The 23,574-nt window shown below is 40.0% G+C and overlaps 1 protein-coding gene across 4 annotated transcripts; it reads right to left on the bottom strand.

Moving 5' to 3' along the window:
• Window positions 1-435: 435 nt before the first annotated feature.
• ptdss2 (phosphatidylserine synthase 2) lies at window positions 436-23,260 on the bottom strand. Of its 4 annotated transcripts, none has more exons than XM_005927857.3 (13): window positions 23,171-23,260; window positions 21,985-22,320; window positions 18,140-18,241; window positions 14,639-14,721; window positions 10,340-10,407; window positions 9,551-9,685; window positions 7,905-7,955; window positions 7,547-7,660; window positions 6,639-6,757; window positions 6,430-6,544; window positions 5,538-5,683; window positions 4,372-4,557; window positions 436-1,324 (listed from the first exon to the last, which is right to left on the bottom strand). In XM_005927857.3, the coding sequence occupies exons 2-13, from the start codon at window positions 22,188-22,190 to the stop codon at window positions 1,171-1,173; spliced, it is 1,479 nt and encodes a 492-aa protein (XP_005927919.1). In that variant the 5' UTR covers window positions 22,191-22,320; window positions 23,171-23,260; the 3' UTR covers window positions 436-1,170. The 4 variants fall into 4 exon arrangements, with proteins under 4 accessions (XP_005927919.1, XP_005927918.1, XP_005927917.1 ...); XM_005927856.3 differs by lacking the exon at window positions 23,171-23,260 and adding an exon at window positions 23,000-23,015; XM_005927855.3 differs by lacking the exon at window positions 23,171-23,260 and adding an exon at window positions 22,829-22,993.
• Window positions 23,261-23,574: the final 314 nt, after the last annotated feature.

Consider the following 23,574-nt stretch of genomic DNA (forward strand, 5'->3'; position numbering starts at 1 on the left):
CCTTTTTTGTTGCGGGAACAAACACGTCACAGTCTGAGGAAAACTGAGCACAGCTTCCCATCAATGTGACTGTTGTGGATGTTAGTGCTGCAGGTTTCTCTGAACCTCATTTCACAAAAAAGGAATCTAGTGTTTAGCATCGAGTTACCCTAAAGAAATAACAGTGATAAGAAAACGGCTACAAAAAAAACAAAAAAAAACAAAAAAAAAAACATTTAAACTATATCCCAGACACCAAGTATATTATTTTCACCAGTTAAATAACTAGAATATAGTACATCTTGATTTTATTCTTGTTGTTCTTGTCAAGAACAAAGTTTGAGAGGAAAGAAAGGCTTTGACCAGTTTTCCTCTCTTGTGTGTGACTAAAGGAGGATCCTGAGCAAGAACCCTCAAGGCTCAGTGCTTCTAGGAATGAACGCTGAACTGTAAATGAAAAAAAAAAAAGAAGCTTCAATTGTCTTCCACATGTAAACAATACATCATGTACCTGGGACTAAACCTAGTGTAAGCTGTCAGAATGAATCAGGAATCAGCTGGTAAAGTAAGTGTCACTTAAACTAAACTGAACAGCCATGTGTTGTTATCATTACTTGCGCCCAGTTTGATACTGAAGATTGCATAGTAGTGGATAGTAGAACAGAATCCAGATCAGTCATTACACCTTCAGAAACTCCTCTAAATGCTCTCCTTTTTCTCACCTGCACTGATATGACTGCACAACACAGGGTTAAGCATATTTACAGTGGCAGATGTTCCTTCTCCATTCTTCTTCTCTCGCTTTTTTGTTTTTAAAGACAAAGTGCAGTTGAGAAAATGGAAAAATTATTGGTCACATCTACTTTCCAATTCTGTACTGATTCACCTCATCACCAAACATTCAAAAATATATATATATTACTAATGCAAAACTATCTTGTCTGTTAATCCACCAAATGTTCTTTGAAACAGAATGAGGTAAATACCAGAAGTAGGACAATAACTACACATACACCGAATGAAAATTGCCCCCTTCACCCCCTTGCCTGTGTTATATAACTACTTGGTTCATGTAGGCACAAGAACAGTATGTGTCCATCCTCTAAGTGTCTTCTTGTGTTACATTTCTCCTCAACTCCTCTCACTGTCCCCCTTCATTCGCTGCAGACAGCGTGACTGACTGGCTTCCTCTCAGGACTTCCGCTGCCTCAGCGTCTCAGAGCTGCCGTTCAGTTTGCTGCGACCGGAGGGGGTGGCTGTGCTGCCGTTGCCCAGCGGGCGGTCCCAGTCAGCGGGGGCTTCCTGTTTACGCCGGCGCGTCTCTTTGTAGCGGAGTGTGATGTCACTGTGAGAAGACAGAAGGAAAGAGCACACACATTATTTATAGTGCGTCATCCCTGAGGGTCATGTCTTCCCAGATGGTTTCTGGTCCACTAACTTTTCTCACAGAATGTTTATTTGTTATAATTCCTACGCCAACACTATACACTGGATTATATTAAAAGAAAAACAAACAAACGAAACAGCTGATTACTTTAACAAACATCACAAACAGAAGATAAAGCTCTGCTCTCAAAGTCTCACGTGAGCTGCATTTCTTACTTTTTGAGAATAAGAAAAATTCCTAGTTTCTCTTTGTTAAATAAATCCATCACTACAGGAATCGATTAGTCAGTCTGTATGAAATCCCTGCTTTTAGGAAGGTCGGGGGGGAAAAACTGAATAAAACAGAGAAGACCACCGACAGAGAAAACCAAATCAAACGACCCCTTTTAAGCAAGCACTTGGTGACAGTGGGAAGGAACTGGAAGGTAGATCCAGGCTCAGGGATGGGCAGACATCTGCCACCACTGGTTGAGGGTGAGGGCAGGGACCTTTTGTGTATTTGACAACAAATGTCATTTGTGTGTCCCAAAATAAGCTGGATGCCATTCTAACAATAATAATATACTTTTTTCATTATATACGCTACTACTTGGCCACATTATACAGTGAAATAACATTTTGTTTCACTGCTATGCTGATAACCCACTGCTCCATTTCCCAGTAAGGTTCAACAAGTTTCATCAACCTTACAAACTATTTAACCAACATCAAGAAACAGATATGTGCATTTAAAAACAATAACAATTATTATTGTTATTACTATTATTACTATTATTATTATTATTATTAAAAAATTTAACTCCAATAAAACAAAAATTCTTAGATCTGGGTTGGACAGCCTGCATCCAAGTACCAACTTTACCAGTTTACCGAGTTGCCAGAAATCTGGGTGTGTTGTTTGATTTTAATCTCATTTTTCAGGAATAGTGCGAGGATATGATCAACACTGAGTTTTCAGTGATGTTCATTTTCAGTTTTACCTTCTCTCTGGTTAATGCAATAGTTTCTTAACAGGTAACAATCAGAAATCAATACACAGACTTCTGCTTGTGCTCAGATTGTGCAGCAACAAGACTTCCTACAAGAACCAGGAAAAGTGAACATATTACTTCAACCCTAATGACTACGCTGGCTGTCCATGACTTTTAGAATTGATTTTAAGATTTACTTATTTCTTTTAAAGCATTTCATCGCCTGACCCCAGAATATGTACTTCAACTGCTGCATAACAACCGGGTCACGGTCTGAGATCCCCTGGCAGGAACCCGTTAACTGTGTCCATCTCATGCTTACAGATGAAAGGCGATCGCTTCGGCTCTTTATCTTAGTTTTCTTTTGATACTGAACTTATTTTAAATGATATATAAATACATTTTAACATTTCTTTTCGTGTAAGTTTATTCTGTTTCTGGGAAGCACTTCACAAAAACATACAAAAAGTACTTATCATTGATACTATGTTTATTGTTAACATTAATATTATTTTGAATGCTCCTCATGAGGACCTCTGTAACACTTAATGGAAGAGCACCAAGCAGTTACACACCTCAAAATAAAACATGCACTCAGCACTTGCCTCGGTCCACTCATACTAAATGAAGCATATTAGGTAACAGACTGGGAGTGTGCAATAGGGTCAAACAGTGCTTGCAAATTCTTAAGGTTATCGGTTAAAAAAAAAAAAAAAAAAAAAAAAAAAAAAAAAAAAATGCACTTTGATCAGAATAACTGGATAATGGCACACTTTTGTCTTTAGTAGACCAGAAGAAGTGGTTGAGCTGATCTCATTGCTCTTGTCACGTGATGGTTAGTGTGTGGGTGTGTCTGTGTGTGTCTGTGTGCGTGTGTGTGGGGGGTATCAGTTCCTCTGGGTTTCACTGCCCTGACTCACTTAAACAGTGTCAGCACAAACTGAATGCCCTCTAGCGTCACTAAACTGACTGGAACAGAGTAAAAATGATGTGAAGGGAAATGAAGATGATAAAATTCACCACAGACGTTCTCTACAGGATCCCATAGATCCTCTAATAATGATTATAGATCCAAATGGTGATGTGGTAGAAGAGTGGAAACAAACAAACAAAGAAAATAAAAACCCTACACTTTTCCTATACCTAGGACATTACTGCATTATTGCTGAGCAAGAGCAGGAAGTAGTAAGGAAGGCCAGACAGCTTGCTGGGCCAGATGGCCTCTTGGTGAGGAGAACAGACAACAAGCCTAACATGCCAGGGCAGGCTGCACCTAACAACACAGTAAAGATAAGGCAGCTCAAAAAAATTTAATTACATTTCAAAAAAGAAAAGAAAAAGAACACACTCCATGAGCTCATGAGGAATAACTAAATCAAATACAGGAGCACACTGGATGGAGTCTCACATGTGTGAAGACATCTTTCTTAAACTGTAATTAAACTGTATTTCCTCATCAGTCACCATGAACAGTGCATTTAAAGCAAAAGTGAAGTGCAAAACAGCAGCATGGAAGCAGATTGTCATCTTTTCCTGCATGAGTGTATAAAGTTCATTTGGAAAACAGCTGCTTTTTGCCAATTCCCAACTTCCCTTTCTATAATTAGCATGTAAGATGTCTCTACAGATCCATAACTGGACTCTACATGAAACAGACCAGTGGAAAACCCACAGAAAGCTGACACACACAAAAACAATAACTTAAAAGAGAAGAGCGACCCAAAGGCAGACTGGACCTGTCTCAAATAGACTGCACGATGTCCAGTGAACCAAAATAGAAAAACAGAGCGATACTTTGGACTTTGGTCCCAATGTAGTTATTGTGTTTACTAGACACAAGCTAGAAATGGTTAAGAAGCTGAAATCTTTCCTCCTTACAGCCTAGCTGTTTTTACACGAAGAGCACAGACTTTCATTACCTTTCAACAAACATTGTTTGTCACCCTCAGCTTCCCCCCCCCCAAAAAAAAACAACAAAACAAACAACAACCACAACAACAATTAAATAAATAAAATAAGCCATCCCACTACTTACCGGATGAAAAACCGCCACACGGTCCAGATAAGTATGAGGAGGATTCCTAAAAACCAGCACTGAATGATAAGAGAAGGAATGGGCAGCATGATGGTGTGGGGGTCATACTTGACCACTATTAGGAACTCCGTTACTGTGATTGCTGATACCAGCCACGCCTGCTGGCCGAGCTTCTTGTGGAACTTCCTGTTAGGAAAATGAAACAATGTTATTATGGAAAAATTATTCAATAGGGAGGATACATTTACTTTTTTAGGTTTATTTTTAATATTTACTGGTTACATGTATGCCTGTGATGTAACACCGTAACGCACAGCACTCTATCACTACCCATGCATGTGAATAGTCAACAGTTAAATGATACTTCCATTTCTAGTCTACCAGAAATACTACAGTCTGAGTAATTATACGAATTTTGTTAGTGGACAACACTGGTTAAACAGAACTAGTACAGTACTGCAGTACTTAGCTATAGCAAATGAATGTATGTATGTAGGCTGTTCTACAATGAACTGGAATGCAATCAGAGTAATTCCCAACAACATTCTGCACAGCAGCTGTGACGACGTTAACCTGCAAGTAAAGAAGTCCACTAATGCTAGTCATACTTGGCAAACTAATCTGACACTGTGCGTGAGCGCCACACATTTCCCTTCATTTGGTATTTAAACAGTTAAAAATGGCTTTTATATACATATGGAATACATGGACATATTTAATCGAGTTTATTTTTAATGAGACTATAATCCCTCAGGTTTAATCAGTTAATCACTAGAAATATCTTCCAACACTAACCCAACACTGGAAAAATAGCAGAAAACGAAACATTTCTGTCTGTTTCTGTTACTAGTAACCATATTCTTATCAATGCACATGTTTGCTCATGGCTGGTATGTATGAATGGTGTTCTTACTAAATATTTTTGCTGTGTATAGTATACAGAAGACTCACACATTTCTTCACTGCTGTGCTTATCTAGTTTTCTGATTTCAATTTGCACTACGATAACCAGTTTAAAACTCAAGAGCAAACACTTGACTAAACTGAATCAGTGCTGAATGTCAACAAGTTCTTTATTCGGTGTGTATAAAACACATACAGTCTTTTATTATACACCCGGTCAAACCGTCCAACTCCCAAAAGAAAAGCTGCACATTGCTACTCACGGGTCATCCATGAAGTCGTAGATCTCCCTCATGGCTACGCCCCCCACGTTGACAAAAAAGACAAGACGAAGCAGCACCAAGTAGTGTTCAGGTGGCATCCACAACACAAATTTCAGGTAGAAGGTGTTCAGCTCTGCCAACAGAAACTGGCGAGATAGGAGATAAAATATCTAATTTAGAAGCACCAAGAACACAAAAACAACACAGAAAAGAAAAAGTTACAACAATCAGTCCATGTTGGGCACGTCTTTCTTTTCCATTAGCTAACAAGAACTAGTCTTTTACATTTCGTGAACTAATTCAGGTGTCAGACAGGGAACCAAAAACAGAAATAGGGCCCAACATAACTACGCCCATATTTGATGAATTACAAATCTGATATTTTTTCCTCTCTCCTCGATTCATGAAACACATTTCCTATGCGTCTGTTATGTGCAGTTATTAGAGTCCTTTCTAAGACGAAAGGATAGTGCTGTTTAAGCTTAATGTTGATCGATTGTCACAAGTTGTGGATTTGATGTTTATGCTCCACCCGCCTCTGCTCACATCAGGTGGTTGTCATGTTTTCAGCGTTACAATGTGTTGCTAACAGGGAAGTAGCAGAGTGGCATCTGGCGGACAAACTAAGCAACGCCAACATTTAAACCATGGTTGAAGGGTGTTTCTATGATCTCTTCTTTTACTCTTTCCAGTTTATCAATAGTCACAAATCCAGATAGAGATATATCAGCAATATATTAATCAATATAGTGGTTAGGCCAGTCCATGAACATGTATTATCTATATATCAGAGTCTAAATACATTACGCTTTCTGTGCATTGTTATTGCATGGTGATGTCATCATTTTTTGCAGTGAGACAAATGCTTTCCCTTCATGTTAGCATTTCTTACCATAAAGATGATGCCTAACACAGCAAGCCAGCGGCGAAGGTTTGAAGCAGGCTTCCACTCAAACTTGACCCAGCTGTAAGGTGTGAACTGGAATGCTATACGCTTTATCTTCCCCCTGCCAAGTACAGACAGAGATATCATTAAATATAAACAAATACAGAAGCCCAACATAAAATGTTTGCAAAGAAATGTCTTTCATAAAGTCATACTTGTATGTAGGAATGTTCCAGAGGCCCTGCCACTGATACGGTTTCATTGACAACCAGGCCAGGGTCTTCATGCCACAGTAGATCCCCAAACCATTGCACACCAACACATCCATGATCCACTAGATGGAGAAACAATTAAAAAAAAAGGGTAAGTGAGGTGCAGTAATCCTCCAAACCAACTATCACACACCTCTCCTCCACCTTGAATATAATTTACATTTACTATAACTAAAGTTTTTTTGTGTGTAACAAGTAGCAACAGCAACCGCAGTATTTATCTTTACAGTCGTGATTATAATTACATAATACCTATACCGTCTGTTTATATTTGGAGTCTTTCCTGTTGCTTTCCAGCAGTGCTCACTTGGCTTTACCAGCTACCCCTTCTGTTAATTAGACCACTTTGTTAGTTGCTGGTATGAAGTTCTTATCATGCAAACAAATGAGCACTTTGTTGCCATTACAAATATCACTAGCAAAATAATCACTCGCATGCTTCCACTTTCTGTGCTTTTACTTATCAATGTGCTGACGAGCAAGAGATCTGTGAACCTCCCAACTTAACACATGATGAATATAATGTGTTCTGCAAAATGTCCGTAAAACCCTTTAATTTTACTTTTAAATTTACAATGCAATCCTTGTTTTGAACATTTTATCTATTCACACTTTGGTTCAAAGAAACTTCTTGTCTAATATGGACACATTTAAAAAGTATGTCCACATTAGGCAGGATTATATCTGCAGTAAACACTGTTACACTTTAAAGAGAAGACATCTTGATCTTACCATTTGTGCCTTATTACAAAAGACTCACTCAGAAAACTAGACAAAAAACAACCAAAATAACCTCAACGTGTGTCACACAGTATTTTGTAATTAGAAGAAAACAGCACAAATGTACGTACATGGTCCCACCAGCACTCTGAGAAATTAGGCAACTGGTGCTCCAGGCTATACTCCAAGAACTCAAACATGACACTGATTATCATACACATCCACCAATCCCGGATCATTAGAGTCTGGAGGGAAATAGAGTGTGAGAAGGTCAGCAAGATAACAGACAAACAATAAAAAAGGTGCAACTTTATTTGTCAATAAATGATCACACTAGAATGGGAATGACCTCACTTGGCACTTATTGACTAGGTGCTCTGTAATCATTGCAAAGTCAAACCATTTAAATCTGTGATGTGTACATAACAGCGAGGACAGCACGCTCAACTGCTTTTATGAAACATGTCAGACAGCTAATTCCAAACCTACCTTGATATACCATCCGAGAAAGTGAGCTGGCACGAAGCCATCCATCTTGTCCTGCAGAGACAAATGATGTTTAACAGCAAGCCCAACTACAATTTTGCCCCTAAATCTTACACGTGAAAAGCCCTTTCATTAAACTGTTGATCGTGTTTAATGATCGTGTTATTGCATTTCTAAAGTTGGGTGCCAACAAATACCCTCTCAGCCTTTTACGACTGAGGGGTAAAAATAACTTTTTTGTTTTTAGGGTCAACTGGAAAGAAAAACAGATGTGAAAATGAGAAAGTGAGATCAGAAATCAAATGTGACATAATCAGATGCAAACTATAAAGTGACATTTAGAATATGCAAATATATCATTCCCAGTAAGCCTATATGTTGTCAATACAAACAATTATTAATCACTCCAAGCCTGTATATTGACTGCTCTCCATTTATCTAAACATAAATACAATGCACTGTAAGAAACTGCACACAACTGCTCCTTCAGTGTTTTATATCCCAGCAGCCACATGTAGGCACCAGAACCCTGATCTTGATAACCATGCAGCCACTGATTTGTGAAATTCCACATCTGAGTGCAGTGCCAACCATCCACCATATTTACTGCAAAGTAGCCCATTTAACAGGGAGATGTGTTGCATTACACTGGTAGCGGATTATGATAAGCATCCTATGGTTTCTAACTTTCCATTAAAACACAGATCTGTGACTGTCTGTGCATTTCTTAACATTTTCAAACTGCATTTCAGTTCATTGAGCACTGTTTTAAGTTTCACTGCTCCACTGATATAACCCAAAACAGCAAGCGAGCTTGGAGACACACACAGCCTGTGCTCTAAAAAGTCCTGCTGCTTTCTATTTGTGCTCGGACAGTTAAAATAAGACCATCTGTGTTCAAATAAAGCATCGCATCTAGTTCACACTGGAAACAGGAAGAAATGAGCACAGAGAGTACTGGGTCACTGAACAGGACAAAGCCTCTTTGGGCATCACAAAGCACAAATAAAATGCAATTAAACACACAGTTCTACCCTTACTATTTGGATCATATTATTTCTGCTTAGTAACCCAAAACATTTTTATGTATTAAAAATTCCTACAACCAAAGTAAAGTTTATTGATAAATATGTGGCTTTAATTTGACATTTTAAAAAGTCTATTCACAGAAATGGGGTTTTAGAGGCCAAAATCAGACTATTAGTGGAGGTGGGCTCTGGGTCATGGCAGCAGACAGAGGAAGGCCTGGTTCTATTGATGGACTGTAATCTGCCCCAGACTCAAGCTGCTGCACACCTCCACAGTAACTGTATTCTTGTGTGTGTTTGAGAATGAAAGAGAGATAAAGCACAAGAAAAAGAGATAAGAGAAGTTTTACAAAAGGCCATACACAGATTCATCTAAACTGCCATATTTCTTTTCTGTATCTGAGCCACTTCCTTATAGCAATAATTGAGGACAATATGCACAAAATTATAAATGCATGATTGGACAAGAAATTTTACTTTTAGGAAGGCGGCCTGTTTCTTACTCAGTTGTTTTTTAACGGCATAATACTATCAAAAATCCAAGTCTTACAAACATTCCTACCTGCAAAGATACACAGGAGAGAAAAGTAACATAAAAAGCAAAAAAATTCATTCTCTCACCCAGATGTTGTGGAAAGGGTCTGTAGTGTTTCCAGGGTCATAAATGAGGCAGTTTCCCCCATAATCACGCTCAGGGAGAGGAACCCCCAATTTGGGGTCAATGTACTTCATGAACTGTCGTCCATCGTGCACCGTCTGGATAAAGGAGGATAAGAATAAGAGCAAGTACCACCAGAACTTACATTTCTACACAGGCTACATCAGATGGTGTCCTCCTTCAGTTAACAGCAGATTTCTGTGGCATAAAAGTAAAATTTTATTGCTTTTTACCTAGCAACAACTTAAAATTATCCTTTTACAAACAGGAAGTAGATGATTAAATATAACCCCCCCCCCCCTTTATTCTTCTTCTTTTACAGTGTCCAGGGCTGTCTGAAGGGCCTGGCTCAGTGACAATTTAATTAAATTGGGAGAGGGAAAAGAGACTTCCAGGGATCACAGCAGAAAAAGCACCAGAGACTGGAACAGACATATCATAGTGGGAGGGGAGGAAAAAAAAAAAAAAAGCCCGATATTTTGCCCAGGCTCGACTACACTTTTAAGTACTTATGGACTCCATCTGGCCTTCTTTTTGGAGACCACGATTGTAATTAAATGTCAAAGCAAACGTCCAGAAAACCCATGTCATAAAAATCACTGAGTAGAAAACTCAAAAAGAGAAGTTTGATGTGGGAGGGAAAATTGTCATGTGATTGTGTACACAGTTCCCATGAGTTAAGAATTTGCATTGCACGTGTTGATCTGACGTGTTTTAGCCTTTCCAGGCAGCAAAATTCTCACCACACCAACCTGAAACAGGATGAAGATGAGGAACAGTTCATAGACGACAGTGACGCAGAGCCAGAAACGCCAGTAAGCTAGAGCGAGAGAGAGAAATCAGTTACACTGAATACAAACTAAATTAGTACTATGTTTTTTAAACACAATGAAAAAACAAAGAATAAAAACGTTACATGACAATTTCCTATTTGTGCTGAACATTCCACGTTCCAAATCTAAGTACTTCTATTCCCTGCAGCTATGAACATTTGACACTGAGTCCAGACTAATATTTTACTGCCCAGTTACGTAACTTCAACGTTGCTGCCCCAAGTTTGACATTTAATTTCCAACAAGTTTTCCAACAAAAACCACCATAAACAAACGTATAATGTGGGTTTTGGTTAAAGACATTTAAAAAAAAAGCACCTGACGACACACAGAAATGAGCTGCTAGGGGTCCTGGTTAGGGATGGGTATTGATAAGATTTTCACGATTCTGATTCCATTTTCGATTCTGTTTAACGATTCGATTCTTTATCGATTCTTTTTAAAAAAGGAGAACACACAGGTCGAGTAGCTTAGAACTTTGTTTTATATCTTCTCTTTGAACAAGATAGAAATTTAGGAGTAACATGGCCTTACAAACCCAACAGTAGGGATGGGTATCGTTTAGGTTTTATCCGATACCGGTGCCAAACCGGTACTTTTGAAACGTGCCGGTGCTTAAACGGTGCTCAAACCGGTGCTTAAAGAATGGAGAACACAAAATTGGTCCAAAAACCTCTCATGTTCAGCTGTTTTTTGTAAAAAGATAACAATGTTAGCCTTTTCTGCAGCTATGGGGCATATATGGTATCACTCTTGGCTGGAAGCAGTGCTTAAACAATGGAAAAAACACAAACTTTGTCCAAAAACCTCTCATGTTTAACTGTTTTCCACTTTTTCTTTGGTCATTTTAGCCTTTTTGGCCAGGGTGAAGGGAGTATCTGCCATCAAACAAGAAGACAGCCGCATGTAGCTATGATGATGTTTGCTAGTTCACCTTACATGCATTAATGTAATAACGTGGTTAGCCTACTCAACGTAAATTACACACGAACAACATTAAGCTACTCACGCAGAGAAGAACGGCTGCTGCTGCCATCATCATCCGTCATCATTTCTGCTACACTGGCAGGGCTAGGGGCCAGGACTCTCCTCTTCGGGTTTTTGGGGGATGTTGCTAACTCCGGGTCCGATAACAGGCAACCCACCCGCAGTAGATGTGCTCGGTGTGAGGTCTCGCAGCAAGCTATCAAATACGGCGCATTTCTCGGCTTTTAAAAAAAACCGCTATGCGTCGCCAGGTGTTTCATCGGATTTGAGGTGTTACCTCCTTTGACAGTATCACAGTATCAGCTTAAAGCACTTGTTGCAGGCTGCTGAGTTTGCATCTTTTGCTGTGAAGTACAGCCAGACTTTTGACCGCTTCGCCTTGGCATTTTTAATCTGTAGCTCTGCTCTAAAAGAACGTACGTACCTGGCCCCGCCTACTATCCTCGGAAACGTAAAATGATTGGCTAGAATCTAAAGTGTATCACAGCTCAGGAAAAAAAAGCACCGAAATAAAGCACCGAAATGTGCGCTGCTTTTCGGTCTGGTTACTACCGTTTATGTCAGAACCGGATACCAGGTACCCATCCCACCAACAGTGAGATCTTAAGAGATCACAGCCTACGGCTCTTCAATGGGGTGTCACAGGGTCCCCAGGAAAAAAAATGTAAATGTAAAATAATAAAATAAATATTCTTCTGTAGCAATAACAAAGTATAACATAAATTATTCTGTAGCAATTAGCACAAGAATATCCAGTAATGTCCCTGCCTACAATTAAACACATTCACTTACTGAAAATCGGGGGCATCTGCTGTGGCAAGCCTTTGACCACAAACTTAGACACTGCTGGTGACATTCGTCTATCCTGGCCTGAAAGGAGACGCTACCGGTAGACTGCAGCGAGAACTGCCAGCATCTGAGCCAGCCAGACTCTGTCTCTCTCATCATGGTCACCTAAATGCACAGTAATGGCAGGTTTTGTAATAAGGCAGATCGCGCTAACATAATATGCACTGTTAGTTGATTATTTACCTGCCGCATTAACGGGAGAGGACGTGCAAACGTTACCGCTGCTGCTGGGTTGAGATTCACGAGTCCGGAGCGGAATTAAAAACACGACATTCATTTAAGGTCATCGCGTGTTTTGTGAGCAAATGCTTTTGCATATTCGTAGTGTTTCCTCCCTTAAATGAAATATCTACTTTGCAAGTATTGAAAGTTGCCCTGTTGTCATCCGTTGTCGTAAAGTATAACCAAACTTTTGAGCGTTTGAGCCGCCATGTTTCCTGCCAGGTAAATGACGCTCCGCAACGTGGTGACGTCATTTGAGGCGACTGGAATCGATAAGGGAATCGTTTGCAAAAATGGCAAACAATTCCAAGGAATTGAAACAGCGGGAACCGGTTCTCAACAAGAACCGGCTTTCGATACCCATCCCTAGTCCTGGTATTTGGTTCAACCCCAAATCATTAGCTCATTTCCACTAATAAACATCTGCCTGAATTACCTCAGTATACACATAATGTCATAATGTGTTTCTGAAGATTTAAGACAGAGATACTGATTTTCATTAAGAAATAAAACATCAAGTAAAAGGACTGATATATACTGTGGTAAACACCAATCTCAGTCCTAAAGTCCCACATGAGGAGTGCTTTTATTTCAACTGCTATTGAGCTGAATTATAGTGGTGATTCACATTCACAAGCTCAGTTTCCTTTGACACACCCAGCCCGTGATTCAGCAGGAGCTACAGGTTTTAAATCTGGAGGAGGAAAAAAAAAAAAACCCTACTGGGTCTTTTTCCCATGATGGTATTCTATGGAGAGCCAACTGAATAACACCAGAACCTACCCTGCTGGATTAACAAGCAAAAGACTGAAGCAATTGCATACACACACAACCACATCCCTCAAACAGCCCACAAAGGTGCGAGTAATGCAGTCAAATACTCGCTCGACCACTTCACGCCTACCTACAACCGACAGTATTGAGCATGTCGCTGCATCTGCCTTCCACGCCCTGTTTTCCCTCCTTCCTTCCTCCCTTTCCCGCTGGAGTTGGCTGTTGTGTGTGTGTTGTGCGGGAGATGTTAAGTGTTTTCTGCATGAAAGCTCTGTTTAAAAAGCTGTGAGTGCTCTTATTTAAATAGTAGCACCTTTTACAAACTGCATCAGATTTAAAGAAGGAAAAGATTCTGTTAGGATGCAAGTTTACAAAAGCATTAGAGCAGAAATCCAACTGCCACAGCTTACGTGCTGCAGTCAGGCACGTAGATTTTTCTACCTGAGCAACAGGTTTTAGTACAAACATAATCAATTGCTTTTCACATGTCCTACAACAGCTCTGCATTTCAGTGTCATATAATGCAGACAAGTAACAGATTGTGCTTTCTCTCCCTTTTCCCATGCATATGCCCCGAAAACCCTGCATCTGTATTGTAATGAAATGTCATCTCTTTCCATCCTCTCCCGCTTGGATGACAAGATCAAAGATGTTTCATATAAATTCATTTGCATGGCACAAGCAAAAGCCTCTTTGTGGAGACCTTACCAACAGTTTGATTACATTAAAAGGTAAAAGAAAACTGTATCAGATGTGAGCTTGTCACAAACTGCCATTTTCAGTGGTCACTGTCTAATGCCACTGCAATGCCTAAAGCACTGTTTATTTACTAGAACCATACAGCCCATTATAAATTAGTCACTGAGCTTTAAAGCCTCATAAAAATGAATGATTTGGGATTGTCCGTACTGTCTGCAAACTCATTTAAATTGATGACTGTCTTCAAACAGCTGCTGATTCTAACCAGAATGTGTATTTTCCATTAGGAGGATGAGAATGTTATTACCGGTACTACCGACTGAACTGCTGACACAACTGTCAGCTGCTTTTAATGCAAACATATTTTTTATATAATCAGTTTTCACAATCCCCTTTTAACTTTTGTTTTAAAGCATTTCAATCATTTCACTTATCTGGAAGCTTTAAGAGGCCAAACAAATGTCAAACTGGCATATCCTGGATGTTGTCCAGTATTTAATGAAAGGTAATAAAACAGACCAGGGTTCGATAAAAAAAAAAAAAAAAAAAAAGAGCACTACATGGCTTTAATATGAACTTTGACTTGCATTTCCAAGTGCCAACTTTGTCAACTTATGCTATATTCTCAATATAAAAAGAGATCTGACATGAATTACTTTAACCTGGTGATAAATGTGCTTTTCATACCTGGATGCGGTCTGGTGAAAGGTCCATCTTTGGCCTGTGTCACTCCAAAACAGAGGAACACCAGGATGCTGGCCACAATACCCCTAGAGGACACACATTTGGGAATTCATTGGAATCACAAAGACTTCTGTATCGATTCCTCATACATGTTCTTACTGAACCACCAACAGACAAACAGCCTATTTTCATGTCTTTACACTAGGAAAAAAGTGAACCTCTATGCGAACTACTTCTCCAAAAACCTGGAATCCAGCATTCAAATTACAGATATCAGACTGGAATGTGGGTAAACAGAAAAAAACTGTTTGTCCTGTGTAACAAAAAGGGTCCAGCTCTGTGTCTGAAGGAAAAACAAAAGGATAGTAAGTGTTTACCCAAAACAAATTAGTATGTGAAAAAAATTAAATCTTGTCCTTAACCCAATTGAGATGTCAGGCAATGCCTTCAACAGGCTTTTTAAAGCAATCAGAAATATTGATGAACTCACAGCATTGTAGGAAGAATGGCCTACAATTCCACCACATCACTGTTCAAGTCTCAGAAGTAGCTACAGGACACATCTAAGGGCGATGGCTCAACATGTTCACCCAGCGTGTTCAATAAAGACATGAAGTTCACCTGTTTGTGTTTATTAGCTCAGTCAAATTGTGTTTGTCCATTAATAATAATAATAATAATAATAATGGATTGGATTTATATAGCGCTTTTCAAGACCACTATTCATTCACTCTCGCATTCACACACTGGTGGAGGCAGCTACGGTTGTAGCCACAGCTGCCCTGGGGCAGACTGACAGAAGCGAGGCTGCCATATCGCGCCATCGGCCCCTCTGGCAAACACCAGTAGGCAAGTAGGGTAAAGTGTCTTGCCCAAGGACACAATGACCAGGACAGAGAGCCCAGGGATCGAACCGGCGACCTTCCGGTTACAGATGCGATTCCCAACCCCCTGAGCCACAGTCGCCCAATAATTACTGTAACTTCAATTAAAATCAGTATGCATTTCAAAGGGGCCGGAAGGCTTTTATTACAGCTACACATACAAGTCTCAGCATTTCAACCCCGTAAACCTTTAAGATCTGTGATGTCAGATCAATCAGACAAGGCATGAATGGGAGCATAATGGCTTGGAGAATTAATAATTAAATAACTTGAATCTGGAGGTCTGGTCTACTGCTTCTATTTCAATATTACAACTTCATTTGTGTTTATTAAGAACCAGCTAAGACCAGCCAAGTTGAGCTTAAGTTGCTGTTGATTTAAGCTCTGAAAACTGGATGACCAGACGAGGACCCTGTCCTGACCTTACAAGTAAACAGAGCAGGCTTAAAAGACTGAGCATACAATGGGATTACAGTGCGTGCTAGCCAACAAGCGTAGGAGCATGAGCATGTGAGATTTAGGGATCAATTTCTTCGCTGTTTGAGTCTGGAATCAAATGAATGTGTGTTCAAAGAATACAACACACAAAGTGAAGTTGTGTGTGAACTAGTGAGAGTGGTCCCGGATTGCAGGGTTGACTGGGAGTTGAGGAGTAACCAAGCAGTGCCTGAGAGTGAGCTCCGCTTCCAGGGTGAAGCTCTTAGGGTATTTATCCCAAGGAGCCAGACTACGCTGATGGCAGCAAATCCTGTTAAGGAGCATCCACACAAATGCAACCTACAAATCACCCCATCTGTCGCAAACACACATCACTGATAGAGCCTGTTTTGTGCCTGACCTTCTCAATACACCTAAGTACAAAGTAAGAACAACTAACTATAACCCTGCTTTGTGTCACAGATTTTTAGCTGTAACACACGTAAATGGGAGTTTTAAGCCACATGCAAACTTGCCTTGACTAAATCTCCCTGTTTGAAATACAAGAAGCTATAACAAACACTATCAGGGACAGGTCTGACCATTTCCATATTTATTCAGCAGCATGGCAACAGCTCCAAAAAAAACTTTAGCCACAAGAAAAACAAGTTCTGCAACAGCTTATGTATTCCCATAGGAACACTGCTTTAGTGCACCTCCTACTCCTACCTGCCTTTTCCTACCAGGAAGCACAAAGTAGCTGGCACAACTTCCAGCAGTCGCTCTGCAACTTTCTGTAGTTTGCAGTAATAAAAGAAACTGAAATAATTTGGCATTTATCCAAGTCTCTGTGGTTTAATAAACGTGATAAAGTTGGATGTATATTTCCCTCCAAAGTTTAAATAAAACCCATTAAATCTACTTGCTAAATGCTCAACTCGTATTTATAGTGTTCTTTTCATGGCCAAGACTGTTTTATACATGGCCTTGTAAGCTCAAGGTGAGTGTGACTGTAAAGGCTAGTGACTCATCTCAAATGGTGACTTTTGCTCCTTGCCCATGTTTAATAGGAAATAAGTGGTTTATTCCAAATGTTGTTTTATATAAAAAAAAATAAAATAAAAAAAAATCAGAGTAGCTACTGGTTGGTTGGTTGCATTGCGGCGTTACCCCCACATTTAGATTTGATCTATTCTCCAAGTGTGTCGTGACAAAAAAACTGAGCAATAAAATGTGCTGTCCCTCACGAAGCAGATGAACTCAAACCTCAGCAGTCTGCACCTGCTGCTGTTCCAGTTAGACTGTCTGACTCGTAGCCCATCTCCAGAACAGAAGAAGAGCTGCTTCTGCCAGTTGCAGTCTATAACGGTGGAGATAAAAGTATGTAAGAGATGCCCTCTGCAGAAGCAGCAGAATGACATGGAGGATGACCACAATAGCAACTTAGTTCAAGACCCAGCCAGAAGGGAAAACACAAGGTAGGAAGGGCTGTAGCTAGCTGGTTAGCTGGAACTGAATTTCCAAGACTTTCAGCGAGTAAAGCTTAAATGAGTTGTTAAATATACAATGGGCCGACACAATGGTAAAGTTCCATATAATATCCCGCATTATATGGAACTTCACTTTGGAGATGGTACTAGGTCCAAATAATCAGGAGACTTGGTTTTGCAGAACATCACCTTGACATTGCCTTGTGGCACGGCCCTATCCAGATCAGTCAATTGTGCCATGAAGACACCAACAGACCGCTGTAGCACGATCCATTATTGGTATCTGATTAGCAGCATCCAGCGTTCCAGAAACTCAAAACAAGATTCAGTAGCAGAATAAGCTGTCTGGGATTGGCAGAGAAGATTGGCATATTTTATTTCCATGGTCACAACCTGCATATTTAACTCAGCTGCTCAACCCACAAATGCTTGTTGCTTCAAATTGTGGCACCATTTAAGGGGAAACAAACAGTATAAGATGCATTGTCAGCAAACATTGTTACAACAAAATGACCAAACACAAATTTCCTAATGCTAGTTACCAATAAAATAATCTCTCTCTCCCTCTCTCTCTACATAAACTGGTGCAAAAATGATATCATGAAGCTTCAGTTTAAAAGCCTCCTGGGGTTAAAGTAGATTTTTGGGTGCCTGAGTTTTGGAGTGTTTTGGCTTTGGTGACACTGAGGAAAGGAGAAATGCAACCTACTGACCTTTTAGTGTTGTAGGCCGTGTCCTGAGGAGTCTCCTCCAACAGCGTGACGTAGACCAGAGCGCAGGTCAGAATGAACAGCACTGTGACAGTATGGGCTCGCCTGCAGTGAAAGTGGGGGAAAGGACAGAGAGAAGGACGAGAGTACCATTTGTAGAACAGGAAAGTCAAATACCAGTCAGCACAGGACATAAAAAAACAAAAAACAAAACACAACACAACAACCAAAAAAAAACCCTAGATAGGCTGATGTTGTCTGACATCACCATGAGACAACGTTAAGCAACACTGAGATAACACTACAACATTGGAACGGTCTAAACAAATCTGAACGTAAATCTGCTCGTTGCTAAAAACATCTTTGTTGCCTCCAAATATCAAAAGGCATATATAGGGGTAAATCAAGGACAAAATAGGAGATGAAATCTGTTGGGAAACTGAGTTGCTACAGCTAAAAATAGTTACAAAGTTTGTGATAAGCTTCAGTTCAAACCTTTCTTTAACTTGAAGTCAAAAATAGCTTTTGCATCAAATGTCTTGTGCCTGACAGTGGATGGAAAAGCTTTATATCAGGTCTGTTTAAACAACAGAATTTGTATGCTCTGGCAGACAAGGTGAGCTGGAGTTTGATAGCCATGTTGTTGGCTACAGGCCCAAGCTGTATCTTCCATCACCCCATGTCAGCAAACATACTTTGGCCTCTGTGGTGTGACATTCTAGTTGTTTAGATATACGTCCACGCAACCTGAGGTATTTACCTCAGCTGACAGGGCAAAGTTTTACGATAATGTCAGGGTCAAGAGAATACACGCTATATAATGGGAGATTTCTCGATTAGAAATAGACAAAAGGACCTGAATGGTATTTGGAATGCTGACAAGTGCATAACAGTTGATAAGTTCTAGAAAGACAAATGGGGTGACTGCTCAGAACAGTGGCAGAGTCACCGAGTTTCCTTATCACTCCTGGAATGTTGACGCTGATCAGGCTGCAGGTGGACTGAGCCAGTATTCATTAGGGAGGAGGGATTTCTGGGAATAAAGCTAATCCAGATATCTTTAAAACTCATTTTGTCTGTTGGTTAAAACCCCAAAGTAATGGGTTATATACCCTGACACCAAGTAGCATCCAAACATGCAACATGTAGGTGAACTGTTAAGCTTAAGTAAATAGAAAACAATCAACACAATCAACACTGGTGTCGACCTGTTTACATGACAGTGTGTACCAATGACTGATCTGAGTGTTACTCGTACTAGTTACAAAGCACTTACAGGAAACATTTGTACGATACCTTTTTTGTTACTTAACCATTATGTGAATACCTAAATATCTGTAATAAGCTAAGACAAAAACGTGTGACAACCAAATGTCAATCATAACACATCTTACATGACAGATGCCATCACGCCTCAAGTTTTAAACCTGTGGAGAACAATTATAGCAAGTGCATTTTATTCCTGCCAGCCCTCTCATTAATGAAAGGGTCACCAGCTGCAGTAGCCTTAATATTTTGGGGTAAACAGCCAAGCGACATATACTTTATAAATCTGTCTAATCTAAAACTACAGAGGCAATGTGCTGCTCTGAGAATTTAGATCAAAAGAAAAAAATAATTAAAGGGTACCTGAAAGTGAGGTATAGCAATTCTGTAAGAAGTTTTTTAAAAATAATAAAGTGCCAACTTTGAGTCACATTTCTTTTGGCTGAACCTTGATGTGCAAGACAGCACACCAGGTATTGTCAGCCTTTTTCCTGTTCCACCTCCTTATCCAACCTGTTTGGCTGGAGCCACAGGGGGAGGACATGGTTTCTCTCTTTGCTGACAACGATACACCACCACCAAGAGTGGAAAGGTGCAGCGGAAATACTGGTTTTGTGCAACAGAGCAACCAGCTAAGCTTAGAAACAAAGTGCACCTCTAAGCTTGAAGTTAAGATTAAAAAAAAAAAAAAAAAAAAAAAACAGAAGAAAAGATTCTGCTTTATGCCAGCCTCATGACTAATCAGAGTCTAGATTTAAGGATGAAATTGGATTAAAATAGCCTTCGACTTTAATGACAAGCAGAGACAAACTAACAATTTAATACAATGCGTCTCCTTGTCAGTTTCATCTAATTAAACATTTGCCGAAACCAGTGTGAACAAAACTGCCATTATTTTGAAATGCCTCAGCACTAAATCAGTTTAAGGGAAAATAAAAGTGGAACGCCAGCACAATCACATTTAATAAGTCAGAGTTCTTTATAAGGCATATTAAAACTTTACCAAAATAAAAAAATAAATTTAAAAAAAAAAAAAAAAAAAAAAAAAAAAAAAAAAAAAAAAAAAAAAAAAAAAAAAAAGAGTTTGGCGTTGTCAGTTCCTTCCTGTGCCAGTGATGCAGGGTGAATACCATTTTTAACCAAAAGCTGCTGCCATACAGCTTTCTACTATGAACTCTGAACCCTTGGGAGACAGAGTCCATGTGGTGCCCTACCACCTACACACTTGGAAATACACCAACAACTGCCATCTTTTTCCTAACCTGCTTCATATATGCAGGTTTATCATCTGCAGTCAGCACTTGAAAATGTTCCACAAAAAAGGTTCAATCGTACAAATAACTGCAGAATGTAAATTCAAATGACTCACAGGAAGAACCACTTTCTGTTCTTGTTTTTTAATGCATTCATGTATGTAATACTAGACAGCAAAAATTCAGGATGCAATCAACAACACCCACAGACTGTTGTTATGTTGACCCCTAAAGCAAACAGCTAAAAAGCCCTTGTAAAACTCTAAACTTTACAATGCTACGTCGTAAGACTACATCTGGATGACTGCCGACACATTTAATTGCCACATAAGTGGGTAAAACCTGGTTTAGGTTCAGTCTAATACAGCAACCCTGCCCTCATGTATTTGTCAATATTGTTCTGGACAAGTGACCCTGATTATAAAAACAAGATTCTTGTATTTTCATAACTGCAACAGACAAAAGGTATTTTAGCTCCTGATAACACCTCACTACAGAAATCTGATGCCAAGGCCGTACCACAGTAATGAGAAATTCTCATTAAGGTTCCCACTGGGAGGACCAGTCTCCTCTGCTGTCAATGATATTGGATAGCTTAGCAGATTCTTATTCAATCCATATTTTTTTTTGTACACAAAGCAGAAATGAAAACCGCACAGACACTCAGAGAAGCTTAAATATTCCTCGAGTGACAGGCTGGAAAGCTAACGTAGCTATAAATTAAAAAGGGCTGCAGAAGAGAATGTTACTTTTCCAAACTAGCTGCATAGCATATCACAACGAAACCCGTGTCCTGCAACATGCGTGTGGTATTCCCATTGTGCATGCTTTTTTCTTTTTTAGTTGGCTCATACATACTTTTGTTTACGTAGTGAGAAATAAAACATGCGGTGTTAGGAAAGGCAAATGAAGTATGTGCTCATTTCTACACTTTGCAGGACAGGTATTATACCTGGCACATCTTCAGATCTGTCGTGAATGTCAAAGAATCTCTCAAGTGTAATATCTGAGCCCTGAGTTTGGATGTGCAATGTGAGCATCCATGACAACACTGCAAACCCCACAACACCTCCAGAAGTGACATTTAGTGGATCATGTTTACTGGAATAGTTGCACCAGGATGGAAAAACAACAACAAACATTTCAGTTTGACCTGGCATTTACAGCAAGGTCACATTATCTGCTGTCATTAATGGAGGTCGCTCTGGGCCTGTCTTTCAGTTCACCTTGAAGCACATATTACACCCTGCTGTCAACTAACAAATGCTTCCTCCCCTTCTGTCTCTGCAGGAGCCGTGAACTTGCACTGACACCGACACAAACACTCACCAGAAAAAGGTGTTGGTTCCGTCGTCGTAGACTTCGCACTCTGTGTTTCTCCGGTGCAGATTCTCCCTGGAGGTCTGCTTCATCACCTTGGCTTTGATCGCTGTGCTCTGATCCGGACACGCTGGATCCACGGAGCCGTTGTTAACCTGCTCGCCGACGCTCTTGCCCGCAGCCACGCCGCTTTTCTTCGACTCCGGCTTGGTCATGGTTCTCACCGACCAGCCGCCCTGCGCTGCTTTAAAAAAAAAACTGATCCCGTGCGCTTTGGTTTATCCCTGAGCTTTCCTCCCGTCTACTGTCATCCGCGTCAGCCCCACCCAAGTGGCTGTCAGCATCCTGTGGTGGTCGGGGGAAATGAACGTTACCAGGGCGACACTTGAAGGGTGGGGAGAATAACCTGAAAATCACGCCCTGCTGCTGAGCTGACCTGCCCGGCACGGACAGCCGCACTCACATGCAGATGAGAAATGCAATTGAGTCAGGTTTGACACCGCCTACTTATTTTAAAGCATTTCTACATAACCTTCAGAGTAACACTTCTATGTGTCAGCAATGGCGACCACTTTCCCACATGCCCACTGGGGAGAGGAGGGGTTGGTGGGTGGGGTATTACACGGTAAACAAAATCACTGTGCCTGCACTTCGATGGGTGCGTAGCGTTGATATAAGGCAGCTTGGTGAACTGCGTTAGCTATTTGTAGCAGTTTGACCTTGCCAGCGAGACTGCGGTGACTGACAAGCTCCTTATCAATTAACCAATCAAGGCAAAACCGTAATTACTTATGCCATTATTGATTAGCTACCTATTCCTTGCCGGGGAAATAATCAAGCTAACATTACTTACCAGCTGAATTTACGGGCTTACTGACCGGAGTCCGAATGTATTTTGCCATTAGAAAAAGCTACATTTGTATAAAAGTAAAAGAACCCGAGGAACAATTGAAGTATACTGGTGTATTACTGTAGCCCGTCTTTATTGATACTACTAACAGATAAACCGCATCAGCTACCTTACCGTCTACGCGCGTCACGTGGGCATAGCGAAAGCGCCGGTGTGTGGTTGAGCAATCAAGCGGCTTCCGGTTTATTCGTTTCACCAACAAAGTTCTCTACGATGCGCTACATTGACGCAATCTTATTTTGAAATACAAATATTTCATTCGGAAGTTAAACTCTCGTTACTTACCGTAAATTTAACACTTTGATAGCCTGACCTATTTGGCGGGTTTAGTTAATCCGTTTACATGTAATATTGATAAGTAAATGGTAAGTTTTAGAAATTTCGCAGTAACAGTAAGTTTTAATGCAAGTAACTGCAAAAAACGGCACTGTTAACTTGGTTAGACTATAAAACTATTATTAAAACCGCATTGTTTTGGCTAGTGCTATATATGGGTATTTGGTATGTCGTCATTTCCGCCTAGTTTAAAAGTGACGTTATTTGCATACAGAAATGTTTAAATAATCAGTTAAATATAAATAAACAAAATGGTGTTTGTACTTATTATTTAAAGCAAACTTTTTTTTTAGTTTTGTTTTTCATATGACAAAATAATATGCGTAATTGTTTCAGAGAGCATACAAAATCAT

The sequence above is a fragment of the Haplochromis burtoni genome, unplaced genomic scaffold, assembly GCF_018398535.1.
Source record: "Haplochromis burtoni strain Fernald_Lab_line unplaced genomic scaffold, NCSU_Asbu1 Contig_104, whole genome shotgun sequence".
Taxonomy (NCBI): Eukaryota; Metazoa; Chordata; class Actinopteri; order Cichliformes; family Cichlidae; genus Haplochromis; species Haplochromis burtoni.